The sequence below is a fragment of the Scylla paramamosain genome, chromosome 24 (genome assembly GCF_035594125.1).
Source record: "Scylla paramamosain isolate STU-SP2022 chromosome 24, ASM3559412v1, whole genome shotgun sequence".
In the NCBI taxonomy this organism is placed as follows: domain Eukaryota; kingdom Metazoa; phylum Arthropoda; class Malacostraca; order Decapoda; family Portunidae; genus Scylla; species Scylla paramamosain.
Genome location: NC_087174.1, coordinates 14,810,520 through 14,837,806, shown reverse-complemented (window position 1 = coordinate 14,837,806; position 27,287 = coordinate 14,810,520). Strand labels below are relative to the sequence as shown.

At 38.4% G+C, this 27,287-nt stretch overlaps 1 protein-coding gene across 2 annotated transcripts in view; it reads right to left on the bottom strand.

Annotated features, from left to right (window-relative positions):
- Positions 1–11,158: 11,158 nt before the first annotated feature.
- The window catches only part of LOC135112807 (CCR4-NOT transcription complex subunit 10-A-like), a 103,593-nt gene continuing 87,464 nt past the window's right edge, over positions 11,159–27,287 (bottom strand). For both annotated transcript variants that reach the window (XM_064027631.1, XM_064027632.1), the window contains one exon: positions 11,159–14,351. In XM_064027631.1, the coding sequence (XP_063883701.1) occupies positions 14,299–14,351 (53 nt within the window). In that variant the 3' untranslated portion in view covers positions 11,159–14,298. The remainder of the gene's footprint in view (positions 14,352–27,287) is intronic.

The window sequence follows — 27,287 nt, the reverse complement described above, 5'->3', positions numbered from 1 at the left end:
TCTGTTCTCCAACTAGCCAAAAACTCCTTCATTAACAGAAAATGTCAAAACCTTTCAAGATCTAACTCCCCTCGTGATTTCTGGCATCTAGCCAAAAATATCTCCAATAACTTTGCTTCTTCTTCTTTCCCTCCTCTACTTCAACCAGATGGCACCACTGCTATCACATCTATTTCTAAAGCTGAACTCTTTGCTCAAACCTTTGCTAAAAACTCTACCTTGGACGATTCTGGACTTGTTCCTCCCTCTCCTCCACCCTCTGACTACTTCATGCCACTTATTAAAATTCTTCGCAATGATGTTTTCCATGCACTCGCTGGCCTAAACCCTCGGAAAGCTTATGGACCTGATGGGGTCCCTCCCATTGTTCTCCGAAACTGTGCCTCCGTGCTTGCACCTTGCCTAGTCAAACTCTTTCAGCTCTGTCTGTCAACATCTACCTTTCCTTCTTGCTGGAAGTTTGCCTACATTCAACCTGTTCCTAAAAAGGGTGACCGTTCTAATCCCTCAAACTACCGTCCTATTGCTTTAATTTCCTGCCTATCTAAAGTTTTTGAATCTATCCTCAACAGGAAGATTCTTAAACATCTATCACTTCACAACCTTCTATCTGATCGCCAGTATGGGTTCCGTCAAGGCCGCTCTACTGGCGATCTTCTGGCTTTCCTTACTGAGTCTTGGTCATCCTCTTTTAGAGATTTTGGTGAAACTTTTGCTGTTGCCTTGGACATATCAAAAGCTTTTGATAGAGTCTGGCACAAAACTTTGATTTCCAAACTACCCTCCTACGGTTTCTATCCTTCTCTCTTTAACTTCATCTCAAGTTTCCTTTCTGACCGTTCTATTGCTGCTGTGGTAGACGGTCACTGTTCTTCTCCTAAATCTATTAACAGTGGTGTTCCTCAGGGTTCTGTCCTGTCACCAACTCTCTTCTTATTATTCATTAATGATCTTCTAAACCAAACTTCTTGTCCTATCCACTCCTACGCTGATGATACCACCCTGCACTTTTCCACGTCTTTTCATAGACGTCCAACCCTTCAGGAGGTAAACATAGCACACAGGGAAGCCACAGAACGCCTGACTTCTGATCTTTCTAAAATTTCTGATTGGGGCAGAGCAAACTTGGTATTGTTCAATGCCTCAAAAACTCAATTCCTCCATCTATCAACTTGACACAACCTTCCAGACAACTATCCCCTCTTCTTCAATGACACTCAACTGTCCCTCTCTTCTACACTGAACATCCTCGGTCTGTCCTTTACTTATAATCTGAACTGGAAACTTCACATCTCATCTCTAGCTAAAACAGCTTCTATGAAGTTAGGTGTTCTGAGACGTCTCTGCCAGTTTTTCTCACCCCCCCAGCTGCTAACTCTGTACAAGGGCCTTATCCGTCTATGTATGGAGTATGCTTCACATGTCTGGGGGGGTTCCACTCATACTGCTCTTCTAGACAGGGTGGAATCAAAAGCTTTTCGTCTCATCAACTCCTCTCCTCTAACTGACTGTCTTCAGCCTCTCTCTCACCGCCACAATGTTGCATATCTAGCTGTCTTCTACCGCTATTTTCATGCTAACTGCTCTTTTGATCTTGCTAACTGCATGCCTCCCCTCCTTCCGCGGCCTCGCTGCACAAGACTTTCTTCTTTCTCTCACCCCTATTCTGTCCACCTCTCTAACGCAAGAGTTAACCAGTATTCTCAATCATTCATCCCTTTCTCTGGTAAACTCTGGAACACCCTGCCTGCTTCTGTATTTCCACCTTCCTATGACTTGAATTCCTTCAAGAGGGAGGTTTCAAGACACTTATCCACCTATTTTTGACCACTGCCTTGACCCTTTTACGGGACTGGCATTTCAGTGGGCATTTTTTTTTATTGTTTTTTGTTGCCCTTGGCCAGTGTCCTTCTTACATAAAAAAAATAAATAAATGAATAAATAAATTATACTTGGCACAGGCACACTCTTCCACACTTCTCTCAACACATCATACTTATTTCCTCTCATCCTTGCCACGCTTCCCAATCGACCTACCCACTGGTTTACCATACTTATCTTTTCATTCTTTGCCTTTGCACACCCACTAGGACTCATCCACATCCCTAAGTACTTGTAATCTTGCACCTGTTTCAACTCATTCTCTCCAAGTCTCCATACCACACTACTTTCATCCTATGACCTATTCACAATAATTACCTTGCTTTTCTCACTGCTAAACCTTACTCCAAAGTCTTTTCCGTACCCATCCACAACATCCAACAAACTTTGAAGCTCATCTGTCGATTCACTCATAACAACTATGTCATCTGCATAAAGAAGCACACATACTTTATTGTTCCCCACACTTATCCCTACATTCATTCTTCTCATCCTGGCTGCTAGCTCCTCTGTATACAGGCTAAAAAGGGTTGGTGACAATATACAGCCCTGCCTAACTCCTCTCTCACTCTTCACCCAGTCTGTTTCTATGTCTCCTAGTCTATATCTAGCTCATGTGTCTATGTACATACTTTGCACTATGTTTACTATCTTTACACTCAATCCAATCTTTTCTAAGACTCTACCTAGCATTTCTCTGTTCACTCTATCATAAGCTTTCTCTATATCCAGAAAATCTAGGTACAATTTACCCCCATCCTTCTTTTTCTTCTCAGTCATTTCATTCACCACAAACATATTGTCCTCAGCTCTCCTATCCACACAAAAACCATACTGTTCTTCACCCAGCTCTCTCAATCCATTTACATAGTATCTTATTCAAAACTGCGCTGAAAACTTTACCTATTGTATTCACTAATGCAATTGGCCTGTAGTTCTTCAGCTCATTCTTACTTTTAAATTCTCCCTTATGCAACAGACACACTCTGCTTTCATTCCACTTTCTTGGCACTCTCTCTTCATCCCACACTCCATTGAATAATTCAGTCATTCTGTTTATCACTACCTCCCCACCATTCCTGTAGAACTCATACAGTATATCATCTGCCTTGACATTCTTCTGCCTTCTCACACACCTCTCCACTTCATCCCTACTGATTCTTTCATCCAGTTCATCTGCATTCTTCCTTTCCAGTGTTACACATCCTTCTCTCACACTAAACATCTCACCTACCCCACCTATTACAGCCATACTAGACACATGCCCCAAATTTTTTTTACGTTTACGGCAACGTTACTGAACCCTTCTCCATGAAGCGTGAATTTCATGCTTATATGTAACGCAAACGTGATATCCAGATTAACCATAAATAATAACAGAAAAAAATACCATAAATAAAGGAAAAAAAATAAATCCCAAGCATCGAAAATTCGTGTCACTGAATCATCAACTAAACTGTTTCGTGACTCGTCCTAAGACTTTTAACAGTCCTCCTCACATTCATCAAATTTTTTCCTCTTTCATTCCTTCTACTGGCTTGCTGAGGGACGGAAAAGGGAGAGAGATAACCAGAGAAGACTTGGAAAGTGAGAAGAAGCAGAGACACAGTGAGATAAAGGTAAAGTAGAGATATGTAATCTTGATGCTACAGGTGACTTGGATTGCTCCTGAGCCAGGCCTTTGGAACACACAAAACAAGCAGAAAACGAACAATATCCTTCACACTAATTGCCCCTACATCTGGCATGCCACAGTCTCTCCAGGAACTCCTTCACTGCCTCAATCATTCTTTTCTTTCGTCTTCACACAGTCCCAGCAATACCACCATCTATTCCCTTCCTATCTTCTCCATTTCTTCATTTTTATTATGCCCTAACTCTGCCAGGATCACTTGCATCATCTCTCTCCTGTCTATCCCGTACCTCTCACACTCCAACACCACTTGCTCTACCATCCCATCCTTTCCCATGTCACACATCTATCACACTGCTGTGGGACTCAGACTATCGGTAATTCCTTGCATTCATATCCATAAACTGTACCCTATATCAGAAGAGAAGATCACTACCCAGGCTTGCATTATACCACCTTCATATATCAGGGCCTCTTTCTCCTTGTAACATTCCAGAATGCTCTTTCATTCCAACTCATTCTTCCACTCATTCAGCCCCATACACTTCACTTCTCTGTCTATCTCACTCATCCATTTTCTCACATCTCATTCAGTTCCTACCCTGCCTCCTCTCATCATGACCCATTCACACTCATTTTGATTTCTCCCAGGCATTCTCATCCCCTACATAACTTGTATCTAATCCACTCCTGTTTGTCATTATCATGCACCTCTTCCCCCATTTGCTTCCACTTTCATTCCAGATACACCTTTCTTGCTATTTTTGCATCATCCATCCTCTCAAGCCCAATCTTGTACCTAAGTGTTGCTTTTGTAAGTCTTTCCCTAAATATGCTCCATCCCATATCACCTCTCAAAGCTTCTACTGCCGTGTACCTTGCCGTGTACCGTGCCATCCTTGCTACTCTATTCTACCCCACTTATAACTTATCAATTTTACTTTCATTCCATGCAATCACATCCATACCATACATTATACTTGGCACAGCCACACTCTTCCACACTTCTCTCAGTACGTCATACTCACTCGCATCCCTGCTGCTCTTCCCAATCGACCTACCCACTGGTTCACCAAGCTTATCTTTTTCATTCTTTGCCTTTTCACATCCATTCAGACTCATTCATGTCCCTAAGTACTTGTATTCTTGTGCCTGTTTCAACTCATTCTCTCCAATTCTCCATACTACATTACTTTCATTCTCTGACCTATTCACAATCATTACCTTTCTTTTCTCCCAACTAAACTCATCCCAAAATCTCTTCCATACCTATCTACAAAATCCAGCAAACTTTGGAGCTCATCTGCCAATTCACTCATAACCACTACATCATCTGCATAAAAGAGCACACCTATCTTATCATTCCCCACACTTACTCCTGCATTCATTCTTCTCATTCTGGCTGCTAACTCTTCCATGTATTAGCTGAAAAGTGTTGGTGACAATATACATCTTTTCCTAACTCCTCTCTCACTCTTCACTCAGTCTGTTTCTATATTTAGTCTGTATTTAGCTCTCAAGTCAACATACTTGCTATGCACTATGTTGACTACCTTTGCGCTCAACCCAATCTTTTCTAAGACTCTGCTTAGCATTTCTCTATTCACCTTATCAGAAGTTTTCTCTGTATCTAGTAAACCTAAGTACAATTTATCTCCATTCCTCTTTTTTTCTCTTAATCATTTAATTCACCACAAACATATCATCCTCAGCTCTCCTAACCACACAGAATCCATTTTGTTCCTCACCTAGCACTCCAGCTCTCTCAGTCCATTTACAGTCTCTCATTCAACACTGCACAGAACACTTTCCATACTGTATTCATTAATGCACTCAGCCTATAATTCTTCAACTCATTCTTACTCTTGCATCCTTCCTTATGCAACAAAATCACCCTGCATTCATTCCACATTCTTAACACTCTATCCTCCTCCCACACCTGGTTAAATAGTTCAGTCATCCTGACAATCACAACTTCCCCTCCATTTTTATATATATCATAGCATATCTCATCTGGCCCTGCTGCCTTCTCGTTCTGCATTTTTACACATTTCTCCACCTCCTCCCTACTAATTCTCTCATCCAGTTCATCCGCATTCTTCCTCTCCAGTGTCACACATACTTCTCTCACACCAAACACCTCACCTGCACCACCCACTTTTTCCCAGAACTGTATGATTGCCTCCCTGATTCCTCCCTTCCCTGCTATAACTTCATTTTTCACTTTCAGACTCTCCACACCAACACTGACTGACATATTCTCACCTCTCATGAACTAGTACCATTCATGGCTCCCTTCCATGCCTTTCTCCCTTAAAGATTCAATCATACTCCTTTCACACTTCACTTTGACCTTCATTATCATTCGCCTTGTCAGTTGCTGTTGTTTTACATATGCTGCCCATGCATTCTGATACTCATTCTCCACCTCATTGCTTTCATGCCTTTTTCCTCAGCCATATACACTGTCTACTAATTCTCTTTCGCTCCTTCCTAGCCTCTCTGACTTCATCATTCCACCATGGTTTACATACTCTCTTCTACCTACTCTCACAAACCCTATCTGTTTCTCAGCAGCACTCTGTATATCCTCAACCAGTTTCTCATTCAAGTGCTCCACATCATACACACCTATATCATTCCAGCTTCTTTAACTCAGATCAGCCTGGAAGTTCTCCCACCCTACATCTCTCAGTCTCCACTTCTTTTTCTTGTCATTTTCATTTCATTCCCACCCTGCATCAAGCACTCCACAACCAACATATTGTGATCAGAGACAATATCAACCATATCATTCTCATCTATCTATCAACATATGTGACACAATTTCACACATTCTTCCATTCATCATCATATAGTCAAACACTGATTCATGGTCCCTTGTATTCCATGTCACTCGTCCCTCTGCCAAGGTAATATTCAGATTTTCCAACTCCATTTCGTTGACAAACTCCTCAAGCATTTCACCATTCCTGTTCATCCGTTTTCACAGTATTCCTACATATGCATTTATGTCACCCATCATTAGCACTCTTTCCTCCCCATGCTCTCTCACAACTTTCTTAAGTATGTCATACTTCCTCCTGTTCTCCCTATCAGCTCTTTCACCCATGACAATCATATACACTACAACCAGTACCATCTTCTTCATTCTGTCATGATCATTCATACATTCCACTCTCACTGCCATCACATCTTCACTGCTTTCACACTTCCCCACATCAGGCTCCTCTTCTTTCAGTTCTCTTCCTTTCTTATAGAGTAAGGCTATGCCTCCTCCCTGTGTCTCCTGTGTTTTATGCCCCTTTCCAGTCATAACATACTTGCATCCCTCCATTCATACATCATTTCTCAGGTTTGTCTCAGTGAGCCTGACTATGTCAAACTTCCACTCACTGAGCTCCTTGTATACATCCTCAAACTTCCCCACACCCCATCCTTTCACATTCATACCACCCATTTTCACATATTTACTACTAAGTTTCTTCTCTTCCACGCTTGCTGTCATCTGAGGGTCCTCCTCGTCATGCCTCATCCCTGCAGCACACTTGCCTTGCCCTCATCCACTTGGCCAGTCATCATCCTAGCTTCTCATTCCTGTTGTTGTTGATGTGGACCCCATCTCTCCTGTAGAACTTGTCCAGGTCAAGGATCCCATCCATGTCCAGGAAGCTCATGTTGCTCTTCTCTGCCATCCATTTTATCTTGATCTTCATGAGTTCTTGCATATTGTCCTGTTCATTTCTCTTATCCTTTCATACTGCACTCCTCATGGGCACTGCAGGATCCCCACCACAGTCACACTCATCTTTTTTTTTTTTTTTTTTATGTAGGAAGGATACTGGCCAAGGGCAACAAAAATCTAATAAAAAAAATGCCCACTGAAATGCCAGTCCCATAAAAGGGTCAAAGCAGTGGTCAAAAATTGGTGGATAAGTGTCTTGAAACTTCCCTCTTGAAGGAATTCAAGTCATAGGAAGGTGGAAATACAGAAGCAGGCAGGGAGTTCCAGAGTTTACCAGAGAAAGGAATGAATGATTGAGAATACTGGTTAACTCTTGCGTTAGAAAGGTGGACAGAATAGGGGTGAGAGAAAGAAGAAAGTCTTGTGCAGCGAGGCCGTGGAAGGAGGGGAGGCATGCAGTTAGCATGAAAATAGCAGTAGAAGACAGCTAGATATGCAACATTGTGGCGGTGAGAGAGGGGCTGAAGACAGTCAGTTAGAGGAGAGGAGTTGATGAGACGAAAAGCTTTTGATTCCACCCTGTCTAGAAGAGCAGTATGAGTGGAACCTCCCCGGACACGTGAAGCATACTCCATACATGGACGGATAAGGCCCTTGTACAGAGTTAGCAGCTGGGGGGGGTGAGAAAAACTGGCGGAGACGTCTCAGAACACCTAACTTCATAGAAGCTGTTTTAGCTAGAGATGAGATGTGAAGTTTCCAGTTCAGATTATAAGTAAAGGACAGACCGAGGATGTTCAGCGTAGAAGAGGGGGACAGTTGAGTGTCATTGAAGAAGAGGGGATAGTTGTCTGGAAGGTTGTGTCGAGTTGATAGATGGAGGAATTGAGTTTTTGAGGCACTGAACAATACCAAGTTTGCTCTGCCCCAATCAGAAATTTTTGAAAGATCAGAAGTCAGGCGTTCTGTGGCTTCCCTGCGTGATATGTTTACCTCCTGAAGGGTTGGATGTCTATGAAAAGACGTGGAAAAGTGCAGGGTGGTATCATCAGCGTAGGAGTGGATAGGACAAGAAGTTTGGTTTAGAAGATCATTAATGAATAATAAGAAGAGAGTGGGTGACAGGACAGAACCCTGAGGAACACCACTGTTAATAGATTTAGGAGAAGAACAGTGACCGTCTACCACAGCAGCAATAGAACGGTTAGAAAGGAAACTTGAGATGAAGTTACAGAGAGAAGGATAGAAACCGTACAAGGGTAGTTTGGAAATCAAAGCTTTGTGCCAGACTCTATCAAAGGCTTTTGATAAGTCCAAGGCAACAGCAAAAGTTTCACCAAAATTTCTAAAAGAGGATGACCAAGACTCAGTAAGGAAAGCCAGAAGATCACCAGTAGAGCGGCCTTGACGGAACCCATACTGGCGATCAGATAGAAGGTTGTGAAGTGATAGATGTTTAAGAATCTTCCTGTTGAGGATAGATTCAAAAACTTTAGATAAGCAGGAAATTAAAGCAATAAGACAGTAGTTTGAGGGATTAGAACAGTCACTCTTTTTAGGAACAGGTTGAATGTGGGCAAACTTCCAGCAAGAAGGAAAGGTAGATGTTGACAGATGGAGCTGAAAGAGTTTGACTAGGCAAGGTGCAAGCACGGAGGCACAGTTTCGGAGAACAATAGGAGGGACCCCATCAGGTCCATAAGTCTTCCGAGGGTTTAGGCCAGCGAGGGCATGGAAAACATCATTGCGAAGAATTTTAATACGTGGCATGAAGTAGTCAGAGGGTGGAGGAGAGGGAGGAACAAGTCCAGAATCGTCCAAGGTAGAGTTTTTAGCAAAGGTTTGAGCAAAGAGTTCAGCTTTAGAAATAGATGTGATAGCAGTGGTGCCATCTGGTTAAAGTAGAGGAGGGAAAGAAGAAGAAGCAAAGTTATTGGAGATATTTTTGGCTAGATGCCAGAAATCACGAGGGGAGTTAGATCTTGAAAGGTTTTGACATTTTCTGTTAATGAAGGAGTTTTTGGCTAGTTGGAGAACAGACTTGGCATGGTTCCGGGCAGAAATATAAAGTGCATGAGATTCTGGTGATGGAAGGCTTAAGTACCTTTTGTGGGCCACCTCTCTATCATGTATAGCACGAGAACAAGCTGTGTTAAACCAAGGTTTAGAAGGTTTAGGACGAGAAAAAGAATGAGGAATGTACGCCTCCATTCCAGACACTATCATCTCTGTTATGCGCTCAGCACACAAAGACAGGTCTCTGACATGGAAGCAGTAGTCATTCCAAGGAAAATCAGCAAAATACCTCCTCAGGTCCCCCCAACTAGCAGAGGCAAAACGCCAGAGGCACCTTCGCTTAGGGGGATCCTGAGGAGGGATTGGAGTGATAGGACAACATGAAGATATGAGATTGTGATCGGAGGAGCCCAATGGAGAAGAAAGGGTGACAGCATAAGCAGAAGGATTAGAGGTCAGGAAAAGGTCAAGAATGTTGGGCGTATCTCCAAGACGGTCAGGAATACGAGTAGGGTGTTGCACCAATTGCTCTAGGTCATGGAGGATAGCAAAGTTGTAGGCTAGTTCACCACGATGGTCAGTGAAGGGAGAGGAAAGCCAAAGCTGGTGGTGAACATTGAAGTCTCCAAGAATGGAGATCTCTGCAAAAGGAAAGAGGGTCAGAATGTGCTCCACTTTGGAAGTTAATTAGTCAAAGAATTTCTTATAGTCAGAGGAGTTAGGAGAGAGGTATACAGCACAGATAAATTTAGTATGAGAGAGACTCTGTAGTCGTAGCCAGATGGTGGAAAACTCGGAAGATTCAAGAGCGTGGGCACGAGAGCAGGTTAAGTCATTGCGCACATAAACGCAGCATCCAGCTTTGGATCGAAAATGAGGATAGAGAAAGTAGGAGGGAACAGAAAAGGGGCTACTGTCAGTTGCCTCAGACACCTGAGTTTCAGTGAGGAAAAGAAGATGAGGTTTAGAAGAGGAGAGGTGGTGTTCTACAAATTGAAAATTAGATCTTAGACCGTGAATGTTGCAGAAGTTAATGAAGAAAAAGTTGACGGGGGTGTCAAGACACTTAGGGTCGTCGACAGAAAGGCAGTCCGACCTGGTTAACATTTATGGTCCCCTCCCCAGATGAGGACTCCGAGGCTGGTGTAGGAGTTGCCATGATGATTTTAAAATTTTTGGGTGAAGGGTGTGTGTGTTATTAGGTGCTTGTAGTTTTGTGAGGAGGAAGAGAGTTGTCTTTAGAGGGCAGGCTGTGACTGCCCCTTTGTGTTGTGAGATACAAAGGGAAACATTCAGTGAGGTCACAGCTGGGTTTAATGATAAGTTCACAGCACCCCCTGAACAGTGCTTTAGACCTCACTGGGAGTAATTATCGTTTCGGCAGGTGTCTACTGCCTCCTCCAAGCATAATAAATTAGTGACAGAAGAGCTCCCAAATTGACAAGTTGTGTGTGTTTGTGTGTGTGTGTGTGTGTGTGTGTGTGTGTGTGTGTGTGTGTGTGTGTGTGTGGAGGGCAATGGAATATTTCAGTTTGGACACATTGGATGTAAAATAAACTAATTAACTTTCTCTCCTGAGAGTAATTGCATATTTTAAGTCTACATGGCTAAAATCTATATATCAAGGATAAAAAAAATCTTTTTATCATCCAACCTACTAGTGCACTGAGCAAAGTGAAATGTTAATTTGCAAGGTAGATTCTTACAATGAGGTTTACATATAATGGGATGTACTGTATCAATTTGAGTAATTATTAACTGAGAAATTAAAATATCAAATTGATTATGATTGAACATTGTTTAGCAAAGTATGAAATTGAGAGATTGAAATATGTCAAGTGGTTGTACTGACAAGGTTTACAGTAAAATTTTATCATTAAATCAATTATGAATGTAATACAGTTCCTCATTTTCTCAGACTCATAATCAATAAAACACTGTTCTGAATTTTTCTCTTTTATTCAGCCGACACAAGGTGGCTTTTCTGAGACAAGCAATATAGCATGTCTTGGGTAGCAAGTGAAGAAATATAGTCCTCTTTATACATATTACATACTCTATTTACCAGTTCTTCTCCATGTTAATTACAGCAACAAGTAATGTACACTTATCAGAGGAAGCCCCTGAAAACTGCCTTCAGAAGTTACAATCTCAATGTATTTTATAGTTGACATTTCTTAATTCATGCTTCTTAATTCATGGATAATCAAGCTGAATTTGGAGTACAGCAACATGATGAGATTATGTCAAATTTATACAATCAAACTACATGTTTAGAACACTGCAACAATGACAGCATGTAGGTAAGAGTGAGCTCAAACAAGACAGGACTGGCATGTCCAATATTCCATGCTACAATGTTGCTACTATGATGAGAGAACTCTTATGCAAATACAGAACTGTTCTCATTGACCAAATTTAATGAGAACATACATACATTCATGCATTCATATATTTGTACATACATACATATTGTCCATATAGTACATGCATACATACATGCACACAATTTTGTTTCTAGTTTACATTAATGATACAGTTAAAGCTCATTTGCAAATTATGTCAAGATAATGAAGGTGGAGGAGGGGGAGGACTATAGGGAGATGTAAAGGGATTTGGAGAAAATATAGCATAGCTAGGGAGTCATAAGTAGGACTTGGAATTCAAAGAAGTGTAAAATGTAAAGTTCAAGGAAAGAACAAAATGAATAAAGTAAGAATCCAAACTGGGAAATGGGCTCATTATGGAGGCCAATAACAAGAAAGATCTTGCAATAATAATTTAGGATGACCTACAATTACAGAAACACAAGTAAGACAGTTGGTGCTGCATGGATGATATGAAAATATAATAATAAGTATGATTCACCCTAAATATGCTGCAGTGATATGGTCACCAGATAAAAGACAGACAAAAGAAGAATTTTTAAAAATATAAGGGATTGCCATAAAAATCATCCCTAATCTGGCAGGTATGACATGAAGAAAAAGTGTAGAAACTGGATTTGAGATTGCTGGAAGAGAGAAGGTAAAGAGGAGATATGACAGCATTATACAAGGGATTGACTGGAATGAATCATATTGACTATGAAGATATGTTCCTGAGTGATAGAGAAATACAAGAGAACATGGAATGAAACTGATAAAATCAAGATCCATAAAAGACATTTTAAAGAGTTTAATTTTCCAGAAGTGTAGATGTATTGATAGATGGAATGGTCTGGAAAGTGACATGACCAAAGCCAAAAATATGAATAATTCTTACGCAAAGATCAATCAAATGAGATGCCAAAACAGGATCCCACAAGTGTAATTCACTTCCAGTATATCACAATTAGGTAATTAAAATTAGATAATTACATACTGTGGATGGATTTCTCTATGGTTTAGGAAAAGCAATATACAATGTTCCTAAAACATAGTAACAGCAAGTAACAAGATACCTGCTGCTAGATCAAAAGACCATCATAAGGAGGTAGCTTATATAAACTGGAAAGAGAGCACATTGCAAACTCATCAGTGATTCTCCTGTTGTCTGCTGTGCCTCAGTAATACAAGAAAGTAGTTCAGCCTCATCTCAGAAAAGATCTCCCTTTATTCTAGTACTTAACATGCAATGTGTAAATTTCAAACTTATTAACAACCCAAAATGTCTTAATTGACTCTACCTTTGAATTCTAACTTGTGGAAGGAGGCAGAAATGTCAACACAAACACCACCTAAGTGGCAACTTTCAGAAATATTCTGATTATTTTTTTCCATGTACTATTTTCTTCCCTAATTCATAAAGAGGTAGCTTATATAATGTACTGTAGCCTTCTATTTTATGTCCTCTCCATTTCTTACAAGAATTATATCAAATCTCTTTTTGACACAGTTAGTATCCATCTCTTTTTGACACAGTTAGTATCCACTTGGGCCATGGCAATTACTTACAGCAAAATAGGTAACGAGTTGGGATTATTTGCAAAATAGGTAATGAGTTGGGATTATTTATGCTGAAAGTCAGGAGGTTTGATCCCTAACCATTCTCTCTCTCTCTCTCTCTCTCTCTCTCTCTCTCTCTCTCTCTCTCTCTCTCTCTCTCTCTCTCTCTCTCTCTCTCTCTCAAGGCTATTCTTTGGATCAAATTCCTCAATATTTCACAACAAAGCATTACATATACAGCTTCAAACACAAATTTAAAGTTATACTATAAAATCACTAATGTGGTAAATGTTCTTTAGTTACTGCTATAATGGCTATCCACTTAGTTCACTAGGCACTCTTCTATTTCACATCTTAATAGTAAAGCTAAGCTCAAACTGGTGTAACTAAACCTAAATTCCTCACCTGCCACTCCTAGCTCCACAAGTGACTCTAGTAGAAAATGGAGAGATGAAAAGTGAACAGCCATCTATACAACACCCTTTCTTGTCTGGCCAGGGATTGTAGGTTGGAGTTTCCCATCTTAAAAGACTCCTTGATTTTTTTTTTTCATTAGTCTACATGATTTAATATTCTTTACTAGAATATTCTATTCTTCAAGCATTTTAAATTATGTTTCTTCATTATTTTCATAGAGAGAGAGAGAGAGAGAGAGAGAGAGAGAGAGAGAGAGAGAGAGAGAGAGAGAGAGAGAGAGAGAGAGAGAGAGAGAGAGAGAGAGAGAGAGAGAGAGAGAGAGAGAGAGAGAGATATTACTGAACATGCTGCCTAAGCAACTCAATCTAACTGCAACAATTACCCATTTCCATAAATAATCATCAAATTACCTTGCACATGCCAGTCCATTACTGCTTGTGGATGCTCACACTTACATACTACAAGTGTAGTTGCTGTCCCTTGGTCACAAAATATAGTCAGGATCATCCTGGCATACAGTAAATGCAGTCACACCACACAAGCTCATAATATATTGCTGACAACTTCTAAGAAAACATCATTAACATCACAAAAATTGAAATTGCAAAAGGCATTTGGAACACAGACTCTCCATAAATTAAGACATGTCTGCACTTACTCTAATAGGAATAAGTTTATATATTATATTAATAGGAATTTCCTCTAGTTACATTGTGAGCAACATAGTCAGCAACCAGCTCTCATGTTAATAATATGTTATTCTTAACAATGTTCTTCATTATATCAACATGACCTGAAAAATAAAACAATGAATTACTTTTACAACATCACTACCACATGCAAAGCTTATTCATATCAATCTATGTATACCTATTTACTAAACACCCTTCAATCTCTAGCAGCACTAGGTTAAGTGTGTAAAATTTACTAAATAAAATTTAGTCCAAAATTCAATTTCTTTAGCCATTTGACTACTTTGGAGATAAAACTCTTATTCCATAACATGAGGTAACTATGATGTTCAAGTTAACAGTTTTGCTTTATTATGTTGTCCATAACATGAGACTATTCCACAACAATAGGGAATAATGAAAATACCACTAAAATATGAAATGTTTCTCTCATATCTATTTCCCTTTATTTACCGTACACATAACTAAATGCTATGTTTATACTATAATAATTTAAATAGAAAAACTAGTAAAGATTGACTGACAATACTCCAGCATCATTTAATCCAGAGCCTCATTTAATCCAGCATATCTTCAGCTGCCTATAGTCTCAATCTTTTAAACATTCTGTGGTTGTGTGATTAATTCACTGCATGCAGCCACAGATGGCATAGGTGGTACCATTGCTGTATAAATTTACTCACATGTCAAAATTTCTTCCAGACAACACCTTTGTGCATGCACACTACAGTGAGAAGAGAACATCAAAACATGTATTCTCAACATTTGTAAGGAGTTATCTTATTACTATCAAATTACTATTACTTGGTTGATAAAAATCAAACAAGAAAACAAGAGTAATGCATGATAACAAAGCACCAAAACATAATGTATCAGTGAGGGTAAAAGTCTTGCCACAGAGTTTACATTTATATTGAGTTATTTTGACAAATTACTCTTGTTCTGTTTGTGAAATATAATAGGATAAAAATGTAGCAAGTAAATTCAGTACCAACTTTGGTTATGGGGAGAGATTCTGCACAAACAATTCCAGTCTATTCAAGAACTCTGCAGTGTGTGTGTGTGTGTGTGTTTACCTAGTTGTAATTTACAGGGGCTGAGCTATGCTCATGTGGTCCCGTCTCCATATCTACATTTGTCCAGTTTTTCCTTAAAGTTGTGCACACTCGTTGCTGATACTACTTCCTCACTGAGATTGTTATAAACTTCTATATTTCTCCATGGGAAACTATATTTCTTTATGTTACTCAAGCATCTTCCTTTTCTTAGCTTTTGCTGTGGCCTCATATGTAACTGGTATTTCCTACTTCTCTTAGCAGCAACTTCTCATTACCTATTTCTTCCACTCTACTCCACAATTTATATATCAGTATTAGGTCCCCCCTTTCTCTTCTTTGTTCCAATGTTGGCAGGTTAATTTCCTTTAACCTGTCTTCATGTGTTAAATCTTCCAGTTCTGGAACCATCTTTGTTGCTATTCTTTGTATCCTTTCTAGTTTTTTTACATGGTTCTTCTTAAGTGGAGACCACAATGATTCAGCATATTCAAGCTTTGGTCTAATCATGGTGGTAATTATCTTTCTCACCATATCTTTATTCATGTAGTGAAATGGTGTTACAATATTTCTCACCATTTTATATGCATCTCTGAATATCTTTTCTACAAGCTTCTCCAACTATTGACTATCATGTATTATCACTCCCAGATCTTTCTCTTCTTATACTTTTATTATTTCTTCATTTTTCATTTTATATGCCCATTTTGGTCTCTTTTCACTTTTCCCCATTTCCATTACATGATATTTTTTTCACATTAAATTCCACCTCCCATTTCTTACTCCAGTCCAGTTTTGTTTCCCTTGGCCAGTGACCCTCTTACATAAAAATCAGGAAAAGTATTAGTGCCAGCACTGATCCTTGTGGTACTCCACTATCTACATTTCTCGATCTCGATTTACTACCATTCTTATTTCTTTTCCCCTTAAGTAACTTTCCATCCATTTTTTTTTTTTTCCCCCATTTAATCCTCCTATATTTTCTAGCTTTCATAACAGTCTGTTGTGAGGAACTTTGTCAAAGGCTTTTTTTTACATTTAGATACACACATTTGCATCATCTGTAAACAAGCTCATCTAACTCTACTCCTTCAGGCATATCATTTAAGTAGATCAGAAAAAGTATTGGTGCCAGCACCGATCCTTGTGGTACTCCACTATCTACATTTTTTTTCCATTTCACTTTAACATCTTTTATTACCATTCTCATTTCTCTTCCCTTTAAGTAACTTTCCATCCAAGATTTTATTTTACTGTTTAATCTTCCTATATTTTCTAGCTTCCATAATAGTTGTGAGGAACTTTGTCAAAAGCTTTTTTTAGATCTAGATACACACAGTTTACCCATTCATCCCTCTCCTATGTTATATCAGTCACTCTTGAATAAAAGCTCATCAAATTGCTTATACATGATCACTTTTGTCTAAAACCATAGTTTTTTCTGATATTATATCATGTTTTTCTAGAAATTCTACCCACTGCTTCTTTATCCCTTTTCACATATCTTACATACTATGCTAGTCATTGATACTGGTCTATTGTTTTAGTGGTTCTTCTTTCTCTCCACTTTTATAAATTGGCACTGTCTGCTCTCTTCCATTCCTTAGGCACTCTTCCAGTTGATAAGAGCACTTTAATATGTCATACTGGCTCAATTGATTGTTTTCTGCACTCTTTTAGAATGAATCCTGATACTCTTATCTGTCCTGTTGCTTTTCTCTCTTCCAGTTCCTCCATGTTATAAGCTTCTATAATTTCCCACATTTGCTTTTCTGTCTTTTCATCTTGTCATTCATCTTTTCATTCATGTCTTTTTGGGTCTTCATATGTTTCATTTCCATCATTCAACCTTTCTAGTTTTTTCTTTTAGTTTAATTTTTCCATTTATGAATTTGTAGAACAATTCTGGTTTATCTTTGCACTTTTCAACTACAGTGCAAACTCGGTTTTCGAACTTAATTAGTTTCTGAATACCATTCAAAATCCAAAATGTTCAAGAACCAAAACTATTTTCCCCATACGAATCAATATAAAATAAATTAATCCATTCTCAGACACTGGTCCACTATGTCTTGGTGGGTAACAACCAACACTCTCACTCCTAAGATGGCCACTCCACATCTCCAGCTTAGAATTTTTTTTATCCAGAAAGGGTGCATTGAATGAACTTAGTGACACAGAACTCATCAAAAGATATTGCTTAGACCATGCAGGCATTCTCTTTGTCACCGATCAAGTGAGGGAAACCTTACAGAGTGACACAGAAAGCCGAAATGAAGGTGATCATAATATTTAGACATCTTCCTGCTGGGAAAAGCTACTGGGAAAATGCAGTTGTGCAGTAGTGATGGCATTGTGGGTCATAGAGAGAGCCACAGGAGGCTCAGGATTACTCCTGAGCGCCAAACCTCATTTGTTTACATCGAGATTCTTCAACTTCTTCAATGGGATCACATTTAACTTGTTTCAAAGACTGAATTACTGTCTTACCCACTATGTCTCTCCTCCAAATATATAAAAATGAAGGAAATATTTATAAAAACTATAAATTAGTGATAAATGGCAGCTTTTGCTACATCTTGTAGTATTTGAAATCAAGTAACTTTGTTCGAAAACCGAATTATGTTGCACCGACTGAAGCAATCGAGTTAAAAATTTTGTTTGAAAACCGAGTTGTTCGGAAAGGGAGATGTTCAGTAACCAAGGTTCCACTGTATATCCTTTTCATATTCTTTCTCTTCCTCTGTCCTTATTTTCACATATTCATTTCTTGCTTTCTTAAAGTCTTCTTTATTCATTTTTTGTTTTTACTTTTCACTCTTATCCATGCTTCCTCTCTTTTTTCTTTGCAATTGGGCATCTTGCATTGAACCGTACCTGTTTTCTTTTTTCTTAACGTTTGTATAATGGGACATATTTATTCATTCCTGTTTCATATAGTTCCATAAAAAATGTCATACTTATCTTGCACTTCATTTGCTCTTTTCCCAATTTACTTCTTTGCAATTGAGGTCACCAAAAAAATACTATGATTACTTTTGATTAATTTACTCAAACATTGAATGGTGTCTTCTATTATTTTTTTCATATTCTTCCTTGCTCTAAGAACTCATTTTGGGTAGTACATAGGTTGTTATTATTACCATCAGTATTGGGCATCTTGCATTGAACCGTACCTGTTTTCTTTTTTCTTAACGTTTGTATAATGGGACATATTTATTCATTCCTGTTTCATATAGTTCCATAAAAAATGTCATACTTATCTTGCACTTCATTTGCTCTTTTCCCAATTTACTTCTTTGCAATTGAGGTCACCAAAAAAATACTATGATTACTTTTGATTAATTTACTCAAACATTGAATGGTGTCTTCTATTATTTTTTTCATATTCTTCCTTGCTCTAAGAACTCATTTTGGGTAGTACATAGGTTGTTATTATTACCATCAGTATTTCTCCATTATTATCCTCCAAGTTAACACTCACTATTTCTGCTTTTCATTCTCCATATTTCATAGTTTTTGTCATTATCACTATACCTTGCCCTCTTCCACCAATCCTGTCTCTTCTACATACATTGTAGTTATTAATAATTACTATCTGGTTTTCTTCTTTTAATTTTGTTTCTGTTAAACACACCCCCTTTGGATTTTTCTCTTTTAAATAGTCTTGTAATTCCAGTTTTCTGTGTACCAATCTGCCTATGTTGGTATACATCACAATTTATCATTCACTTTTACTATTTTTCTCTCTTTCATTTTAATTTATTTTTCTACCTTTATGTACCATTTCCTCACTCTCTCCCAAAACTCTGCAAAATTTTTTTTTTTTTTTCTGTTCTTGATTAATTTTTCTTTTTAGCCTCTTCATACATTTCTTTAATTTTTTTTTTTTCATTCTTCTTCATCTTTGTTCTTCCTTATATATCCTTGCAATCTTCTACTTCTCTTACTTTGGATGTTCTTTCTAGTATCTCTTCTGCTGCTTACTATAATTTTAGTCTTATTTTCATAGGTCTTGCTTTGCCTTCAAGATAAGATCCCAGTCTAACTACTTATACTTCTTCCTTGAGTTTAGTGTCACCTTCATCATTTTGTTTCTTCAGCAAGTCCTTCACTGTTTTTGTTTCTTCTTTATCTCTCTTCAGTTTGTATGTTACATTTTTTTCCTTAATTCCATAAACTATAAAAACTTTTCTTCTTATCTCCTGTATCTCTTACCAAATCTTCATTGTTTTTCAGTGCCCTTATCAATTCCTTTTCTACATTTTTTTTTCTTTCAGTTGCTTCTCAATTAGTTCCTTGAAGTCAACATTTGCTTTACCATTTTTTATTTTCCAGGCTTTCACTTCATCCATGACTTCCTCTCTCACCTTCTTTCCACCTTTAACTAACTCTGCTCTCAAATCTTTATTTTCTTTCATGTTTTGTAATTCCTTATTTTTCTTAATATTTTGTTGTTCTCTCACTCTCATTTCCTCCAGTTCTGTTTTCATCTTGAAAATTTCTCCATCTTTTTCTAGATGCTTTTCCAGCTCTATTTTCATCTCCAACTCTATTTTCATCTCCTTCTGTTGTTCTGCATCACTTTCCACTTTTCTTAATCTCATTTTCAAGAACCCAATCTCACTTTCTTTTCATTGTCACTAAAACCTTCAAAGTTCATTTCACCCCTTGGTGAAAATAAGTCTGGAATTGCATAGACCATCTTTGTTTAGAAAATTGCCCTGTAGGCTGGGGCCATGCATAAGAACATAAGCATATAAGAAATAAGGGAAGCTACAAAAAGCTATCAGGCCTACATGTGACAGTCCCTGTATGAAATATACCTACCTATTTCTGCATATCATCCCCATCCATAAATCTGTCTAATCTTCTCTTTAAAGTTCCCTAATGATTCAACACTAACAACTTGCCTACCGAGTCCATTCCATTCAGCTACCACTCTATTTGAGAACCAATAAATTTTTATCTCTTTTTTAAACCAAAGTTTTCAAGCTTGAAGCTGTTATTTCTTGTTCTATCCTGGAGATTGATCCTAAGAATTTTTTTTATGTTCCTCTTGTTATAACCCTTATACCACTTAGTCTTCTTTGGTCCCCTCTTAACCTACGTCTCTCTAAGTATGTAAATTTAACGGCTTCAGTTTCACTTCATAAGGAATACTTACAAAGCAAGATTGAAGCTGTAGTGTTTCCTCACTACTGGACTACATTCACTCAATCATACCCTACAAACCACATCTCTAGCCCTTCCTGGTGGTGTTATCCACTTCCAGGTTCAGTTAATATTACAATTTCCCCATAAAGTCACTTTACACTTGGAGCAAAAAGTGTGTGTGTGTGTGTGTGTGTGTGTGTGTGTGTGTGTGTGTGTGTGTGTGTGTATTTACCTAGTTTACCTAGTTGTGGTTTACAGGAGGAGAGTAATCTCATAGTAGCCTGTCTCTATATCTATCCAGTTTGGTCTTAAAAGCATGGACAGTTTCAACATTCATAATGTCTTCAAACTTCTGCAGTTCTGTGAGAAAAACTATTCTTCTTGATGTCTCTTCTACAGTTAACTTTCTTCAACTTCTTACTGTGTCCCCTTGTACCCTATGTATCTAAATTTATAAAACATTCTTCATCCACATTTTCCATACCATTTATCATTCTATAGATGTCTATTAAATCTCCTCTCTCTCTCTCTCTCTCTCTCTCTCTCTCTCTCTCTCTCTCTCTCTCTCTCTCTCTCTCTCTCTCTCTCTCTCTCTCCTATTTTCAAAGGTAGGAATTTCTAACATTCTTAATCTCTCTTCATAGGCTGAATTACTCAACTCCAGAATCATCTGAGTGACTGTTCTTTATACTCTTTCCAATTTTATAATATTCCTCCTTGTATGAGGAGTCTACACCACTGCCGCATATTCCAATCTTGGTCTTATCATGGAAATCAACAACTTTTTTACCATTCCTTCATCTAAATATGAGAATGCCATTCTTACTTTTTTTAACAAATTCATTATCCCTCCAGTAATTTTATCAATGTGTCTGTCTGGAGTCAAATTTTCAGTAACTGTTACTCCCAAATCCATTTCTTCTTTTGATTTCTTTAACTTCACAACGTCCATCTCATAATGATATTCTATTCTTTGTTTACTCTTACCAAACTCCATTACTTTACATTTACTTAAACTGAATTACATTTGCCAAGACTTACTCCATCTATTTATCTTATTTAAATCATCTTGCAGTATCATACAGTCATTTACATTTAGTTACCTAGTTGTATTGTACATGGCACGAGCCAAAGCTCATTTTGTCTTGTCTCCATAACCATATTTATTGAGTTTCTCTTTAAACATGTACACTATCTGCCACAACCACCTCTTCCTTCAGATCATTTCAGATTTCAATAGTTTGATACAGGAAGCTGTATCTCTTGATGTCACTCGTACATCCATTCCTCTATTTTTTCCCACACCCCCTTGTCCATCTCTCTCTCTCCTCTATCTTTGGTACCAAGTCATTTCTGTCTATTCTTTCTATATTGTTTACTAATTTGTACACTGTTGTCAGGTCTCCTCTTTCTCTTCTCTCTTGTAGTGTTGGTAATCCCATCTCTTCAAGTTTTTTTCATAGCTTAAGTCTTTGAGTTCTGGTACCATCTTTGTTACTATCCTCTATATTCTTTCCAGTTTATATATCTTTTTTTCTATGTGGAGCCCAAACTACTGCTATGTATTCCAATTTAGATCGTATCATGCTTGTTATAACTTTCTTCATCATTTCTTTAAATACTTAAACACCATCCTAACATTTGTTAACAAGTCTTATGTAGAACTGAATATTCTGTTTATGTGTCATTCAGGTGATAGTGTGTCCTGAATCATTACTCCCTAATCTTTTTCTTCATTACTTTTCATTATTATTTCTCCTCCCATTTTGTAATTCCACAAAGGTCTCTTTTTACTTTTTCCTATTTCCAACATGTGCAATTTTCTGGCATTAAATTCTAGTTTCCATCTTTGGTTTCATGCATGTATCTTGTTAATAGCCTTTTGTAACTCCTTGCAGTCATTTTCATCCTTTATTATTTTCATTATTTTTGCATCATCAATGAAAAGGTTACATAACTATTTAGATCCTCTGTCATATCATTTACATATATTTGAAATATAATAGGTGCCAACACAGATCCTTGCAGTACCCCACATGTCACTTGTCACTTCTCTCCCTTGTAAATAAGCATCTATCCATCTTAATGTTGCTCCCTTTTGTTCTCCTTCATTCTCTAACTTCCACATAAGACTTTTGTGGGGGACTTTATCAAATGCTTTTTTGAGATCCAGGTATACCGCATCAACCCATCCGTCCCACACCATCTATTACTCTTGCACACCATCTATTACTCTTGTATAAAAGCTCAGTAGATTTGTGACACAGGATCTCCCTTTCCTGAATCCAAATTGCTTTTCTGTAATTATCTTTTCATCTTCTAAATATTGCATCCATCTATCTTTGATTTCTATTTCACAATGCTTGATTACAATACTTACTAGTGACATTGCTATATAATTTAATGGTTCCATTTTATTTCCTCCTTTGTATATTGGGACTATGTTAGCTCTTCCATTCCCTTGATACTTTTCCTTCTTTCAACAAGCTGTTGATTATATCCCATTTGTTCTCTGCATTCTTTTAATATCCATCCATTTACTTGATATGGTCCCATAGCTTTTCTAATATCCAGCTCTTCCAGCAGTTTCTTGGTTTCTTGTCTCTTTACTTGTATTTCCTGTATTCCCTCATTCTGTGATACCACTTTCAGTGCCAAAAAAACTGCTTTCCTTTGTAAACACTGACTGAAAACTTTCATTCATTAGTTCACTCATCTCCTCAGTAGTTTCATAAATTCTTCATTCTCTTTTTTAACTTGTTTATGTCATCCCTGTCTCATTTTTCCATTTACATATCTGTAGAAGAGTTTGGGCTCTTCCTTGCATTTTTTTTACTATGTCATTTTCAAAATTTCTTCTTCTTTTCTTATTATACCATATTCATTCTTGCCTTTCTGTATTCTTCCCTAGTATTTCTGTTCAGTTTTCTCATCAATTTCTTCCATGCCCTGTCATTTTTTGTTTTTTGCTTCTACACACCTGGCATTATACCATTCATGCTTCCCAGTTTTTCACTTTATAACTTGGTACAAACTGTTGCACCCCCCTCTCTATACTTGCTCAAAAAATATCTATTTTTCTTGCACTATTTTATTTTCAAACATCTCTTTCCAGTTCATTTTTCTGTAAAATTTATTAATCTCTGCAAAGTTTGCCTTAAAATAGTTTTGTCTCCTATTTCAAAACTGTTCATTCTTGTGCAACACTTTTTCCTCCTGCAGTACTATTTCTATTGTCACATGATGATCACTTCTTCCCAGTGGACTCAGACAATGTATACTTGATCTACTTTCTGGGTTTTTCATAAACACTAAGTCCAACTGTGATGGTTCTTCTCCTCTGCATCTTGTAAGTTCATTCATCCACTGTCTTACTGTATTCACTATAATGATATGTATAAGTTCTTCACTCCATGACCCGACATTTTCCTTCACTTCCATCTCCTCCCAGTTAGTTCCTTTAGTGTTGAAGTCACCTACTAAAAGCACTTTGTTTCTTGTTTCTAGTTGCATAATTTCATATCTATTGGTCTCCCATGCATTAGTTTTTGGTGGTATGTACATCACAATAACTTTCCTTTTTCACTTCCTCTGATCTTAATCACAACACTCAAAGCTTCTGCCATTCCACCACCATATTCCACTTCCTCAACAACAATATCCTTTTATCAATATCATCACCATTCCTCCTTCCTTTCCTTTTCTGTCTCTCCTCCATGTGCTATAACCTTCCTTTGCAAATCTCATCTTTGTTTCCTCTTTTAGTTTGGTTTCTGTTAAACATGCCACATCTGGTTTATTGTTCTTTAGGTAGTCTTTGAGTTCCAATAGGCTCGACACCAAACCATCTATATTTGTATACATAATTTTTAAACTTCCACTTGGTGATCTTCCATGGCATCTTTGTGCCACCATTTTCATGTCCACAACTTTCCAAATGAATCTCCTCACTTGTTCCTGTATTTTCTCCTTGTTTTGTGACTGGGCCTCTATTCTCAACTCTTTCAGTTTACTTCTCTCTTCTTCAATGTCTTCTTATTCATTTACCCCTCATTCCTTCTACTTCTGCCAATTTTTCTGTTCTTTGTAACACATGTTACATTGCTGTTTGTGACATGAATCTTATTTTCGTTGGTCTTGTTTTATTTTTGTTGTACTTTCCAATCCTATAAACCTCTTTAATTTGTTCACCTATTTCCTCTCCTTCCCCCCACCACTTCTGCTATAATTTCCTTAGCCCTTTTCACCTCTTCTTTCTCTCTAGCTATTTTCAAGGGTAGGTTCTTCTCCTTGATCCCAAATACCACCACACACATCTTCCTTTGTACCATGTCTCTCACAAGATTACTTTTTTTCCTTTATTATTTCAATCACTTGCTTTTCCATGTCCTTATTGTGTTCCCATTGTTGCTGCCTTATTACCTCCTCCATATCTACCTTTTGTGGTTCTCTCTCTTCTTTCTAATTTTTTACTTCTTCTGTCACTAATTCTTTTACTTTTCCAACTTTCATCTCTCTCTCTCTCTCTCTCTCTCTCTCTCTCTCTCTCTCTCTCTCTCTCTCTCTCTCTCTCTCTCTCTTTCTCTCTCTCTCTCTCTCTCTCTCTCTCTTGTAAAAGCTTTCTTTAATTCCTCATTCTCTTCCTTGAGTTTCTTGATTTCTTCACAATCCACTATTTTTGTCACCTCTTCTCTCAGTTCCTTGTTTTCTTTTTCTCTTTCCATCTCCCTCTTCTTCATCTCTATTATATCACTAGATATCTTCTTTACAATGTCACCACCCACTTCTCTCTCTTCCTTCCATATCTTTATCATCACTGCTAAGTTACGTATTTCTTCTCTTATTTTCACATTTTCTTCAGTTTCCCACATTCATATATTTATATGACCTACACTGAGATCTTCATCCTTGAATCCTTTGAAAACATTTGCTGTGCCAGTCACCATCTTCCCTCTTGATATCACTGGCAACGTTTACCTTTCACCCTTTCGGCTACTTCCCAATTTACAATTCATTTCCCCTGCACTCACACATCATACAATTCCCTATTATGGAGCCAGGACTCAAGCTTGGCCCCCCTGTACAACCAAAACCTAGTTAAATCCTTGGAGCTGCTGTGGATGCATCCGACCAGCTGGGCAGCACACGCGCATGCACGTGTGTGTTCTGTTCTCCAACTAGCCAAAAACTCCTTCATTAACAGAAAATGTCAAAACCTTTCAAGATCTAACTCCCCTCGTGATTTCTGGCATCTAGCCAAAAATATCTCCAATAACTTTGCTTCTTCTTCTTTCCCTCCTCTACTTCAACCAGATGGCACCACTGCTATCACATCCATTTCTAAAGCTGAACTCTTTGCTCAAACCTTTGCTAAAAACTCTACCTTAGACGATTCTGGGCTTGTTCCTCCCTCTCCTCCACCCTCTGACTACTTCATGCCACCTATCAAAATTCTTCACAATGATGTTTTCCATGCCCTCGCTGGCCTAAACCCTTGGAAGGCTTATGGACCTGATGGGGTCCCTCCTACTGTTCTCCGAAACTGTGCCTCCGTGCTTGCACCTTGCCTAGTCAAAATCTTTCAGCTCTGTCTGTCAACATCTACCTTTCCTTCTTGCTGGAAGTTTGCCTACATTCAACCCGTTCCTAAAAAGGGTGACCGCTCTAATCCCTCAAACTACCGTCCTATTGCTTTAATTTCCTGCCTATCTAAAGTTTTTGAATCTATCCTCAACAGGAAGATTCTTAAGCATCTATCACTTCACAACCTTCTATCTGATCGCCAGTATGGGTTCCGTCAAGGCCGCTCTACTGGTGATCTTCTGGCTTTCCTTACTGAGTCTTGGTCATCTTCTTTTAGAGATTTTGGTGAAACTTTTGCTGTTGCCTTGGACATATCAAAAGCCTTTGATAGAGTCTGGCACAAAGCTTTGATTTCCAAACTACCCTCCTACGGTTTCTATCCTTCTCTCTGTAACTTCATCTCAAGTTTCCTTTCTGACCGTTCTATTGCTGCTGTGGTAGACAGTCACTGTTCTACTCCTAAATCTATTAACAGTGGTGTTCCTCAGGGTTCTGTTTTGTCACCCACTCTCTTCTTATTATTCATTAATGATCTTCTAAACCAAACTTCTTTGTCCTATCCACTCCTACGCTGATGATACCACCCTGCACTCTTCCACTTCTTTTCATAGACGTCCAACCCTTCAGGAGGTAAACATATCACGCAGGGAAGCCACAGAACGCCTGACTTTTGATCTTTCTAAAATTTCTGATTGGGGCAGAGCAAACTTGGTATTGTTCAATGCCTCAAAAACTCAATTCCTCCATCTATCAACTCGACACAACCTTCCAGACAACTATCCCCTCTTCTCCAATGACACTCAACTGTCCCCCTCTTCTACACTGAACATCCTCGGTCTGTCCTTTACTTATAATCTGAACTGGAAACTTCACATCTCATCTCTAGCTAAAACAGCTTCTATGAAGTTAGGTGTTCTGAGACGTCTCCGCCAGTTTTTCTCACCCCCCCAGCTGCTAACTCTGTACAAGGGCCTTATCCGTCCATGGATGGAGTATGCTTCACATGTCTGGGGAGGTTCCACTCATACTGCTCTTCTAGACAGGGTGGAATCAAAAGCTTTTCGTCTCATCAACTCCTCTCCTCTAACTGACTGTCTTCAGCCTCTCTCTCACCGCCGCAATGTTGCATATCTAGCTGTCTTCTACCGCTATTTTCTTGCTAACTGCTCTTCTGATCTTGCTAACTGCATGCCTCCCCTCCTTCCGCGGCCTCGCTGCACAAGACTTTCTTCTTTCTCTCAC